Here is a 13,582-nt window from a genome sequence, read left to right as displayed (position 1 = left end):
CACGTTGATCTTAGCCCAGTGAGACTAACTACTGACCCCCAAAGACCTCTGATTTCTGACCTCCAGAGCTGTAAGATAATAAATTTATGTTGCTGTAAGCAGAGAGAGACAGACAGACAGACATAGCCTGGTGGTCTAGTAGGATGATTGATATTAAATAATCACACAAAGAATAATGAATTCTGAAAATTGCAGTGAAGGAGAAGATCTGTGGAAGTGTGTGGCATGTGAGACTAAAAAAGGTTCAGGGATAGACACTGTGAGGAAGTCACATCAGAGCTGAGAGTTGAATGATGAGTAAGCGATAACTGCAGAATTGTGGGGGGTCTGGTGCATTCCTTGCAGGAGAATAGTATCAGCCAAGAATCTGAGACAGAAAGGAGCCTGGTGCATTGTTAGGTGAATGAACTGAAAGGTCACTGGGACTGGAGAGTGTTGGATGAGAGGATGAGGGAGCTAAAGAGGCGGCAGGGGTGCTATTGTGCAAGGCCTGGCAGGTCATGGTATGAATTTCAGATTTTATTCAAAATGTAATGGGAACACATGGAAAACTCTTGATCAGAGGAGTGCTCATTCTTTAAGAAAGTACTCTGTGGGTGGCAGGGGGGAGGGGTGAGAGCAAAGCCAGGAGATCACAGAGCGGGTAAGTGCGTTGAATCTGATCAGAGAACTCAAAGCCGGCTTTGTCAGGAATGTGAAGGCACTCACCCACTACCCCTATCTCAGAACAGCGGTAAAAATCCAAAGTGTAAGGACTGATCTGATTCTTGACATTTTATTTAGTTCTTCCAAAGCCCTTGAATGCCCCAAAGGTGATCGACACTGGACACAACTTTGCTGTCATCAACATCAGCTCTGAGCCTTACTTTGGGGATGGACCAATCAAATCCAAGAAGCTTCTGTACAAACCTGTTAATCACTATGAGGCTTGGCGGCATATTCAAGGTAAGATTTGGCAGCGAAATGCTCCAGCGAGAGATGGGACACCAGGAAAAGAAATTTGTCCCCAAATGTAGAAATCCTGTCTCTCAATCTCAACCCTCTACCCCAAGGTAGGGGCTGTGGCAGAGGATTCTACTTTGGAGTATTCAGGAGAGAGTGGCGGGGTGATGGCTCCTCTGAGTTGTGGGTCTACCTTTCTGAAAGTCATGGTGTAAAATGGGGCACAGAACCAGCCTGTGTCAGGAGTCACTATCTTCATCAATGCTTCCTGTCCAGGTTCCTCTGTATCTCCAGTCCCATTTTGACTCTGTCTTGCTTGGTCATGGTAAAGGACACGTGTTTATGCTATGAATACAGTAACAGGGAAGTCCAGGGCCCACTGGAAAGGCAGGGACTTAATCTGCTTACATCTGAGGGGTGATTGTTGCTACTGTTGTTGTTCAGTCGCCAAGCTGTGCCCAACCCCTCATGACCCCATGGACTGTAGCACACCAGGCTTCCCTGTCCCTCACCATCTCCCAGAGTTTGCTCAAGTTCATGTCCATTGAATCAGGGATGCCATCCAACCATCTCATCTTCTGTCAACCCTCGTCTTCTTCTGCCTTCACTCTTTCCCACCATCAAGGGTCTTTTCCAATGAGTCAGCTGTTGCTACTGAACCACGTTTTCTTTTTTTTTTTTTTTCTTATTTGAGTTTGCCCTGTCTGCATTCTCCTAACTCACAGAAATTTGGGAAGGAATTTGGGCTGTGGCTGACTGAACTGGGGTAGGGGGAGGTGGGGCTACAGGCCCATCCCCAACTTTTTGAAAGCAAAAGCCCCAAATGTAATAAAATGTCAAACGTTCATGAAAACAGTTAAATTTATTTAAGTTAAATTTACTTTGAAACAAATTACAGTCCTGCTTATTGCATGATGATGTAATAGCATTTTTTTTTTTTAAAGCTGAGCACCATCTATTGATCCAGCTGCTTAAATTGTGCCATCTTATCGTGAGACATGCCACAGTCACACTTGTAGGGAACATACACACCTCCATCAATACTCTAGTCTCACTATGCCCATGAATTCCTAAAAGGGCCCTCTACCCGTGACTGCAATGAAGGAGACACCGAGACACTAGTTCCATCCCTGGGTCTGGAAGATCCCCTGGAGATGGAAATGGCAACCCACTCCAGTGTTCTTGCCTGGGAAATCCCATGGGCAGAGGCACCTCACAGGCTACAGTCCAAAGGGTCGCAGAGAGTCAGACACAACTGAGCGACTAAGCGCATATAATCAAGGAAGTTACCAAAAAAGAAAACGAAGGTTTGGGGCTTAAAAACACTAGCTGACCTGAGTACGTTGAATAAAATCATGGTGGTATTACGGAGCTCTTCACATTCTTTTGAACACTCATCCAAAATTCAGAATCCCAGGAGCATAAGTCTAATTTGCTGGATTGTTGTTTCTATTGACAATGGCTAGGTCTTTTGAAAAAGCAGCTTAAAAAAAAAAGGATATTGATAATGCATTGTCTCTTTATGGACATCCACAAAGAGGTTTTCTAAAAACCCTTGAACACAGTCCAGTATTTTTCCTTACTGACTTTATCATGTGTAAGGCAAAAATCTACCTTTGCAATACTCATGCAAATAGCTCAGAAGAAAAGAAGCATATGTCATTTGTTTCTGGGAGGTATTTTCAAATACTTCAGAACCCTTTATTTATTATGACATGACTATTACAAATTTGTTGTCTGATTAGTGTAAGCAAACCCTCAAAGAGTCTTTTCTCTTGATAGCTTGATTGAAATCACTGTTTGCATTTGAAGGCAGTTATTTTCTATTATTCTAATTGAGTTTTTCCCCCTAAATCTGATTGGTATTCCCTATAGTTGAAGATGTGCCTGATTTTACTCTACAAATGAAAATACAGAAACACTAGAGCAGAAATGTATGAATGGCACAGAGATACTTACATGAAAAAGCCTTGTTTTCTTTATAGTAGGAACACTGAGACCCTGAAGATGGAATCTCCCCTCTGTTCTACCCAGACATTGTATTTTTAAAAACCAAGCATTAGTTCCCATCACAATAACAGCATTCCAGTTTGAAGAATGTAAAAGATTGCCAACTTAAGTTTCCTGGACTTTCCCTCTTCTCAGTGACAAATGAGATTGTTACCCTCAACTATTTGGAGCCTCGGACGGAATACGAGCTCTGCGTGCAGCTGGTCCGGCGTGGAGAGGGCGGAGAAGGCCATCCTGGCCCTGTGAGGAGATTCACAACAGCTTCCATCGGTCAGCTGAAGCAAACAGGCATTTATTCAGGAGCTGGGTGGGTGGGGGAGGAAGGGGAAAGAGGAAGGAAGACCAGGAAGGGTGGTGGTAGGTGAGCGGGTGGGTGGGAAGGGTGGTGGAAGGGGTTTGCTTTTGAATGGGTGGGAAAGTGACAGGAAGACTAGAGACTTGGAGTCAAGCCAGCCCTTTATTTGGGCTGCTCTCCTGGTCTGTCTCCCTGGGGAAGGGGGCTGGAGTGATCCACGGGGACAGAGAAGGAAGCAGATGAGCCTTCAGGAAGGCAGGGACATCCCTGAGGACTTGGGATTTACTTTGTAGCAACTGTGCTCAGTCTTGGCTCCTGAGTTTTTCCACCAGCTTCCTGTTTCCATCCTAAGGGCCCAGGCCAGGCTCTTGCTGCATACATACTCCAGAAATATAAAGTAATTTCTAGCTTTTCAAAGTCATTCACGCACATGGTAAAAATATCGAATAGATTGAAAGGCTTTTACCTAAAGAACGGCAGTCCTATGCTCTATCCCTCCATTTCCCCATCCTATTTCCTTTATCTCCTTGAGCCATATGATATACACCACCCTGTTTCTCTCATGGCATGGCATGCAGGGTCTTAGATCCCCTTACTTCCTGGACTAGGGATCGAACCCATGCCTCCTGCAGTGGAAGTGCAGAGTCTTAACCACTGGACTGCCAGGGAAGTCTCTACCTCTATGTTTCTAAATCAGTGGTTCTCAAACAGTATTTTCCATCAGAATCATCTGCCCGGCTTATTAAAATAAATTTCTGGGCCTCGCCTCCAGGGTCTCAGATTCAGAAGGTTTGGAGTGGGAACAGGGCTCAAGAATCTGCATTTCTAATAAGTTCCCCAGTGATGTATGATGCTCTGGTCTTAAGTTTACACATTCCAAGTGTAGCACTATTTCTTGATGGATCAATATCAGTCAATAGCTATCAGTCTTCTATTGTGTACACTGAGGAGCCTTTGAATTTGTGAAATTTCCTTGATGCTAACCTGAACTCCAGCTTTCTGCTACCCAGGTCCCCTCCTCTGAAATGTCTGAGTGAGTCCTTTTAAAGTTCTCTTAGTGTTGCAGTGTGCCTTGTGTATAAGCATTCTGTTACTATCTCTTGGTCAGTGCTTTACAGTTTCAGGTTCACATTTATTTAATTCTTAGAATTGTCATCTTTCCCATTTTATAGATTGAAAAGTAGAGTCCCAGAGTGGTTAATAACTTGGCTATGGTGATGTATCAGATTCCTCATCATCATACTAGATCTTCAGACTTGATCCCTTTCTGTTTCTCCAGTTATTATTACTATTTTTTAACCTGGAGCCCAAAGACACCAAATCCTTCCCCGATTGATGAGTTTTCCTAGTTTTTGTCCATTTACTAAAGGCAGAAGGCTATCAGATGCTTTAGTGAGAAACTAGGAGAAACGTCCAGCTCTTCTGCAAAGGCTGTGCGTTCCTCACACACTCTTCCTTCCACATCTCCCTCCCAGTGTTCATCTGACCAGCAGCATCCTTAATGAACCAAATGAAACTCGGGAGCTACTCTGATGCTTGTAGAAGCATTGTACAAGTAAGAAATGGCTTCCTGGGAACCCACCAGGTAGTAACACCAAAAGTAACACTGGCAAGGACTTCCCTGGCAGTCCAGTGCTTGAGACTTTGCCTTCCAATGCAGGGCTGTGTGTTCCATCTCTGGTCAGGGAGGTAAGATCCCACTTGCCTTGTAGTCAAGAAACCAAAACATAAAACAGAAGCAAGATTATAACAAATTCAATAAAGACTTTAAAAACGGCCCACATTAAAAAAAAATAAGATCTTAAAAAGAAAATAACCCTGGAAACTACATATGACTTAGAGGATAAAAGGAACCTCCATGACTATGATGCTAGGGGCCCCTGAAATGTCATCAGGTTGCTGCTACAAAGAAGAGACATTAAAACAAAACAGAGATGGTATCTTTTTTGGTTGATGGTTGTAACTTATTCTGTCCTAGGCCAGTGCTGATGAATCAAAAGGGGAAGGGCATAATCTGACTCAGATGGAAAGTATTTATGGAACAGAACATAAAACACTTAACAGCCCCACAGTGTGCTGTCTTCAGCTCTCAGAATATGTTCCAGCCAGGATGTATTCAGAGGGCTCTTGGAATATTTCAAAGTAGTTCTCAGGGGTGGGTGGGAAGGGAATTCTTAAAGGTTCATCTTTTCCCATCATTTGAATTTTGCTGATGTTTGTTTTTAAATTCATTTGGCAGTTGCACTTTGTATAAGTGTGTTGACTGAGTGGCAAAGGCCGGGAAGGCCAGGAGGGGAGGGGACAGGACACACTCTGAACACACGGCAGAAAGAGGGCAGGTAGGGAGGGGTGAAGGGTAAGCCGTGCTCTCAAAGGGAGGGGAAAGACAAAATGACCGTTTATGGGGCTGCTCCCCTGTACACGGCACAGGCTTAGAAGGTTTGCAGGTTTGCTGTAGACCATCAGCCCTCTTTCCCTCTGTTGTGTCGTTATAAGCCTGCCTGACCGTTCCAGGTGGCTTATTTTGGAACTTTAGAGAAGAGCAAAAGGAGGTGACGTCACCTCTCGCAATTTGCAAAGGCTATGGAGAAAAGACCAACGAGACCTGCAGCATGGTGCCAAGCAGGTGGCAGACCTGATTGCTGGTTCTCCCTCGTCCATGGGTGGTCAAAGCTGTTAGCGAGAGTCCCTCTCCTGAGGAGTGGAAATCGACACTTCTGTCACCTCTAACCAAGTTTCGCAGCCTTCTTACTTTATTTTTTATTTTTATTTTTTCATTTTATTGGAGTATAGTTGATTTACAGTGTTGTGTTCAGGTGTACAGCAAAGTGATTGTTATATATACATTCGTTTGTTTCCACCTCTTTGTATTATTATTTTTTAAATTATAACCCTCTAAAGAGCTTCTTAGACAGTTTTGTCCTTAAGACACCATCTCTGTTTTGTTTTAATGTCTCTTCTGCCATGAATTTTAATACCATAAATCTGTTTATATATTGTGGTCCTTCGTAAACCATTGTAATTATCTAAAATTTTCTCATACCCCGTGGACCAATTTTTGCCCCGTTAGGAGCAGTAATGTCCCCACTGAAAATGCATGAGGAGAGGATCTCCTATTCTATGTTTTGAAAATACTGTATATCTGGAGTTTAAAATATCAGTGTGCTGTTACTAGTTGAAAACTTGCAGATTCCTTCTCTGTCCATTGACACAAGATAAGATAGGAAGGGAGGGAGAAAATGTTGATGGAACCCAAATACCTTCCAAGCATTTTCATCTCCATTATCTCATTTCTCCTCCTGAATCTGGAAGGCGAATGTTTTTATTTCATGCTACATAAATTTTCCTAAGGTCACAGAACTAAAGGGGTATGCTTCTGCCTCTTTGATTTCACAACTCATGTTGTTTCCATTCAGTTACCTCTCTGGTGGCTCAGGTTCTCGGGGGTAATTATGGCCACACAGCCTGTGGTCAGAGCCAAACCTTGATGTGATCAGAGCCTGGCCCTGCCATCACTGTGTTGTCATATGTGAAATTGTCCCTGCTAAGGGGATGTAACCCTGAAATTGCTTTAAAACATACTGTTCAAAATGGGAACAGAAACACTGAATGCTCACCTGCAACCCCACAACCTTGGCAAATCCAGTGTTTCCAATTTTTTTAGTTTCCTTCCTCTTTCACCAATGGTAGACATAACTTTTTCCGAGTGGAAATTAGAATACTTCTCATGTGTTACAAGTTTTGGAGGGGCTTCTGTACTTTTCACAATAATCCTTTAATCCCTTGGATGGCTATATCATAATTTATTAAAGCATTTCCCTACTTTGAGCACTTAGGTTTCTTATGATTGTTTGTTATTATAAATAATGTTGTAAAGGACATCTTCATGTCCCTAGCCTTTTTGCTTCCTTTGAGTTATTTCTTCAGGATAAATCCCTGGTAGTCAGATTATACAAAGTATATGATCATTTCTAAGGCTCTTGAAAAATATTCCCAAGTTGTCCTTCAGAGGGGTTGTATTTTTGTCTTACAGTTACTCAAACTACACACTAATGTTTTAAAGCTTTGCTATTTTGGTAGGGGTAAAAAGTATTTCATGGCTGCTAGTGGCTGTTTCTGGAGAAGGCAATGGCACCCCACTCCAGTACTCTTGCCTGGAAAATCCCCTGGATGGAGGGGCCTGGTGGGCTGCAGTCCATGGGGTTGCTAGGAGTCGGACACGACTGAGCGACTTCACTTTCCCTTTTCACTTATATGCATTGGAGAAGGAAACGGCAACCCGCTCCAGTGTTCTTGCCTGGAGAATCCCAGGGACGGGGGAGCCTGGTGGGCTGCCGTCTATGGGGTCGCACAGAGTCGGACACGACTGAAGCGACTTAGCAGCAGCAGCAGCGGCGGCGGCTGTTTCTTTGCTAGCTTGTATATTATTCTAGAAGCCAAGGTTGTCCTTTGGGGCTGTTGTTAGCTTCACTTCATATAAAAACGATGATCCTTCTGGTTTCTCCTAGGTCTTCCTCCTCCAAGAGGTCTCAGTCTCCTACCAAAAAGTCAGACCACTCTAAATTTGACCTGGCAACCAATATTCCCAAGCTCAGAAGATGACTTTTATGTTGAAGTCGAGAGGAGATCTGTGCAAATGAATAGTGATCAGCAGAATATTAAAGTGCCAGGCAACTTGACTTCAGTGCTGCTTAACAACTTACACCCCAGGGAGCAGTACATAGTCCGAGCCAGAGTCAACACCAAGGCCCAGGGGGAATGGAGCGAAGATCTCATCGCTTGGACCCTTAGCGACAGTAAGTAACTTATGCTGCCCCAGCCTTGCCTGAATGATGCTTGGTGGCCGCCACTTAGATTTAGCTCCCATCACTTCAAGTCTGCTTCTTAGAAACCATGACAGGTAGGTAGTTGTAAGTGGAGGCCAGTGAGTGCCCTCCACCCAACACCTCAAATCATTTTAGTGACCCGCAATATATATGGATGCTCCATATGTTTGGACTAACAATAATTCAGGCAGACCTGTCCTACGATTTACCTTTCCTGTTTTTAAAAAAGTTTGTTTATTTTCAGCTCTCCTGGGTCTTCGTGGCTATGCACAGGCTTTCTCTAGTTTCATTGAGCAGGGGCTACCCTCTAGCTGCGGGGTGTGGGCTTCTCATTGTGATGGCTTCTCGTTGCAGAGCGGGGTCTCTCATGGCTCGCCAGCTTCGGTAGTTGTGGCACACAGGCCTAGTTGCTCCACGGCATGTGGCATCTTCCCAGACCAGCGACTGAACCCGTGTCCCCTGCACTGGCATGAGGATTCTTAACCTCTGGACCACTAGGGATCCCTACCTTTCCTTTCAGTGGAGTTATTTATTAAGCAGATGGTGATTCATTACCGATAGATGTCTCCTAATCTTAAAAGCCAGGGAACTTTGCTTGAAAATCTGCAAAACAGATAATCCTTAGCATTACGGTATATATTTGAGAGCAATAAAACAACTTTTCTTTCAAACTGCTCTTCGGGCTCTTCTCAATTCAGATTGTCCATTAAAAATTAGTTGGAACTTCTAGGGTTCCTTTGTAGTCTTGAAAGCTTTTTCATCAGGAACCAGAAAGTTCTATTTGATTCCCTGCCATAGAACTGTCTGTGCATTTCAGAGTCCTTGGAAAGACCAGGTGTTTCTGGGTCACACCAACTATCACTAACACTGGGATCCTGTGGTCTCTTGTCAACTGCCAGAGTCTGAGTTTCTCTTCTGTAGCTGAGCCTCCACTTCCCCAGTAACAGGTGTACAAACTGGCTCTGGGTTTCTCCAACCAGTCTCTTCTTGTATCAATAAAATGTGGAAGTCTCAACCATTTTGTCAGTGTTTAGGCATGTCTTCTTCATCTTTAAAAAAGTTCTGTGACAGAAGTTATAGGCCAGTACAGAGAATAATACATAAAAATCTACATTTCTACAACCCAGAATTAACAACTGTTAACATCTTGCCATCTTTGCTTTCAGCCTTTTTTGTGAAAGTAATTCCACAATACAGATATATCAAAATCCTCTTTGATCATCATCCCTACTCTAATTCTCTCCCTGTCTCCCCAGAGACAACCAAAATTCTGTTTGTTAAACCAAGATTATGTTTGTTATATATCTTTCCATTCAATATTGTATAATTTTAATACATTAAGTGTACCTGTAAGTGTGCAGATGCATGCATACGCTTCATCTTGCTTTTGGTATATGTCTACTAAGTGCTTAACATATTTTCTAACAAGTGCTTAACAAGGATAGTTCCTATGGGCTGGTGGCTAACTGCAAACTAATAGGAATCCTTATTTCTTCTACTTGAATCTATTTCTTAAAAGCTGTGTGACCATGGCCAAATCACTTATTGTCTCCAGGCCTCAATACTAACAGTAAGATTGTTATGTGGAGTCAATGAGTTACAATACGAAAGGGCCTATGTAAATGTCAGCTCTCATAATCTTTGTTTTCCTCAGCATCAAGAAGAGTAAAATAGCAGTTTGTGGAGTAACAATTTCCAGGGTCTTAATTCAGTGTAAGGATGGCAAATATGTGATTTGTGTGTTGCCAGTTTCCCATATGTGGCCATGTTGTCAAGTCTGTGTTGAGTCCACCACAAACTGACTGGAGTTACCATCAGAGATAACATTGAGTAGCCATTCATGGTTTATGGGCTGACATTCATTCTCTCTTAAAAGCATAATAGTCAAAGAGATGGTAATGCATCGTAAGAAAAATATGTTTTTGTTTTTTTAATTTCTAGTTGTCCCTCCTCAACCAGAAAACATCAAGATTTTCAACATCACAGACTCTTCGGCTGTGATCTCTTGGACAATCCTGGATGGCTATTCTATTTCTGCTATTATCATCCGTTACAAGGTTCAGGGCAAGAATGAAGACCAGCACATTGATGTGAAGATCAAGAATGCCACCATCACCCAGTATCAGCTCAAGGGCCTTGAGCCCCAAACAGTTTACCAGGTGGACATCTTTGCAGAGAACAATATAGGCTCAAGCAATCCAACTTCTTCTCATGAACTGACGACTCTTTCTGAATCTCAAGGTTGGTAGAGTAGACAGGTATTTGCATATTATTATTTCTGGGGAGTACCAGAAAAGCCCCACTGTTTTAAGATATTTACTCCATATTCACATCTTGTGATACAATAGGCTTGTCCTTAATAGGCATCACCATCTCTAAAGAGGTCCTTAAGATGAAAATGCGCCTTGGAGGGATACCCTGTTGATCCATTTTCTATTATTAAGCCTTAAAGGAACTTAGCCCATCAGCAGTCCCCATCTAGCAGTTGAGGGTCTGAGGAATCTGAATGTGATTCTGTGGAAAAAGAAGACTAAGGACCCAGCTTAGTGGAGGAAGGCCTGTGCAGTGGTTCAGTGGGAGGCTCCAGGAACCATACTCCATTCTTTCTCAAAATGAACTCTTCTTTTAACTTGGGTGATGCTATGCTATTCTGACTTGTCTTTTACTTTTTAGATCCAGGTTAGGATGGCTCTATGTCCATCACTAACCCCTACCTCAGAGAGAATAAGCTCTTTGAGACAGAGATCCTTCAGTGCCAAGCACAGGAGGCCAGTGTTTGTGCTTTTTTTAAATTGAAATACAGTTGATGTGCAATATTATGTTAGTTTTGAGGGCACTATGTAGTGATTTGACATTTGCATATATTATGAATGATCACCACAGCAAGGCTAGTAATTATCTGTCTCCAAACAAAGTTATTACAGTATTATTAGCCATATTCTATATGCTGTATATTATATCCCTATGGCTTCTTTATTTCATAACTGGAAGGCTGTACCTCTTAATCCTCTCCAGTGTTTGTGGCTGGTAAAACCTGTTGAATGTAATTAGTGAACAAGGACACCACAGGTGGGAAGGGTTGAAGCTTCTGGGAGACTTCCCTTTGAGGTTAGTCTGAAATTGCATGTCCTCACCCTCTGCACTGTACAGCTTGTTCAAGGGAATGTAGCTAGAGGGACTTGAGAAGGAATTGGTGATTTTTGCAAATTTATAATTCAGACCAGCCTATTTTTACAGAGAGTATCATAGCACTAAAAACTTCTTGGTTCTTTTGAGGGCTACCTAGGGCTTAAGAAATAAAATTCAACAAGCTCTGTTTTCATTGCTGATTCTTTGGAATATGTTTGAAATATCCAAGGAATGTTGAGTCTGTAAATTACAGAGAATCGTAGTTTTCAGATGACAATCTTACTAAATGCATCATTTCTATAATTACTTGTGTTTTCATAGAACACATGCAGGCCCTAAATCCAAGCTACAAATAAAATACAAAGAGAAAAATTTAAAAACAAGATGTAACAAAACCAAAAACCCCTCACCATCCCATTTCAGACATCTCTTTATGCACACATGTGTGGAGATAGTGGGAAAGATAGCTAATCAAAAGAATAATTGTTGGATGAGATCATGCTGTACATGCTGCTTTTCATAAAAATACATTGAATTTAATTGTATTTTAATTTAAGCAAGGGAAAGAAGTGGAAGAGTTAAACCATAGTCTTTAATAGTCCATTTTGACCTGAGCCCTAAATTCAATAGTTTTTCTCTTTTCTCTATTCTTTCCTTCCTTCTTTGCTTCTCCCATTGGTATCCTCAGGTTGTTTTCAGCTCTTTAAAAGAACCCAAAGAAAAACCCAAATCAAAATATCTTACAGAGTCTGTGCTCTTAGCGTCATAGAGCTTGCAAGATTTTCTAGGTGGGGAAATTATTGTTCAGGGAAGTTTAGTTACTTTCCCAAAGTGATAGATATAGTTAGTCAGTCTCACTATTATGAGATAATATTCATCTGCTTGGGCCTGTACTTGGAAGTGAAAGTTGAACAAAGGGCAACAATTATTGATTAGCATCAGTTCAGTTCAGTCACTCAGTTGTGTCCAACTCTTTGTGACTCTGTGGACTGCAACACGCCAGGGCTCCCTGTCCATCACCAACTCCTGGAGCTTGGTCAAACTCACATCCAGCAAGTCGGTGATGCCATCCAACCATCTCATCCTCTGTCATCCTCTTCTCCTCCTCAATCTTTCCCAGCATCAGGGTCTTTTCCAATGAGTCAATTCTTCACATCTGGTGGCCAAAGTATTGGAGTTTCAGCTTCAGCATCAGTCCTTCCAATGAATATTCAGGACTGATTTCCTTTAGGATCGACAGGTTGGATCTCCTTGCAGTCCAAGGGACTCTCAAGAGTCTTCTCCAACACCACAGTTCAAAAGCATCAATTCTTTGGCACTTAGCAGCTTTGGTGATTAGCATGTTGACTTGTAAAAAGCCCTTTTGCACATTCCTTTGAACTTTTAACAGCCTGTGAGTCAGACTTGCCTCCAGTGAGTTCCAGACAATAACGGAGTAGCACTAGGTCACCTAGCAATTAGGTGGCAGGACTCAGGCTGCCATGATGTTCACATTACACTGTGACTTCTGCAAATGGTCGTGGCCTATCTCCCCATCTAGACTAACCTGCTGCTTCTCCTGCCTTCTGCTCAGCACCAGCAGACCTCGGAGGCAGGAAGATGCTGCTCATCGCCATCCTCGGCTCAGCGGGAATGACCTGCCTGACGGTGCTGTTGGCCTTTCTGATCATGCTGCAGCTGAAGAGGGCAAACGTCCAAAGGAGAATGGCCCAAGCCTTCCAAAATGTGGTAGTGTCTCATCTTCCAAGCAGTATTTTAAAGATATGGGTCAGAAAATTTACTTGTAAAGGAAGTATTTCCCTTAGGCAAGTTTCATCTTTTCTTTGTCTTCCATTATGAAATGGGAGATAACTAGCATGACTATATAAGTTCTTGTCCAATTCAGAACAATTCTGAGAGTGAAAAGGTTACTCTTAATAATTAAGCAGAAAACTAAGCCTAAAGCAGGATTACTGCCCCATCAAAAAGAGAATAGAGTCATCCTAGTGATAAGTCACCAGTGAGAGTAATCTTGCAATATAAACAACTGACCATTATTGTCAGTTGAAGGGCATGAGGGGAACCGTACCTCAGAGTGATAAGTCATGAATGTTGATACTAGATCAGTTTTCTTCACTTTTTTTTTAATTTCCAGTTTCCATTTTGTACTTCTAATAGTATCTCCCATATATATATGAATTATATCTACATGTGGATCACCATCCCTGTGTACCCTTCAGTCTGCAGTCAGAGTTCATGGCACTCGGCCTACTTTTTTCTTTCATTTAGTAATTTTGACCAGTTGCAAGGGTTTACAAAGTCGTACTTTACTGACAGGCACCCCGTTTGAATCCTTGAGATAGTATAGCCTGAACATTTCTCTGTGATTTCGAGCTCTGTA

At 42.4% G+C, this 13,582-nt stretch overlaps 1 protein-coding gene across 2 annotated transcripts in view; it reads left to right on the top strand.

Moving 5' to 3' along the window:
* Positions 1 to 13,582, top strand: part of TEK (TEK receptor tyrosine kinase) — a 104,606-nt gene that overhangs the window by 72,914 nt on the left and 18,110 nt on the right. Inside the window, exons 11-15 of one of the 2 annotated variants that reach the window (XM_061425107.1) lie at positions 784 to 945; positions 3,088 to 3,222; positions 7,756 to 8,043; positions 10,015 to 10,314; positions 12,776 to 12,930. In XM_061425107.1, the coding sequence (XP_061281091.1) occupies positions 784 to 945; positions 3,088 to 3,222; positions 7,756 to 8,043; positions 10,015 to 10,314; positions 12,776 to 12,930 (1,040 nt within the window). The remainder of the gene's footprint in view (positions 1 to 783; positions 946 to 3,087; positions 3,223 to 7,755; positions 8,044 to 10,014; positions 10,315 to 12,775; positions 12,931 to 13,582) is intronic. The other variant, XM_061425108.1, reaches the window with a different exon arrangement.

This window comes from Bos javanicus, chromosome 8 (genome assembly GCF_032452875.1).
Source record: "Bos javanicus breed banteng chromosome 8, ARS-OSU_banteng_1.0, whole genome shotgun sequence".
NCBI lineage: Eukaryota > Metazoa > Chordata > Mammalia > Artiodactyla > Bovidae > Bos > Bos javanicus.
Note: the sequence above shows the minus strand (reverse complement) of the source record. Positions and strands in the feature narration are given on the sequence as shown.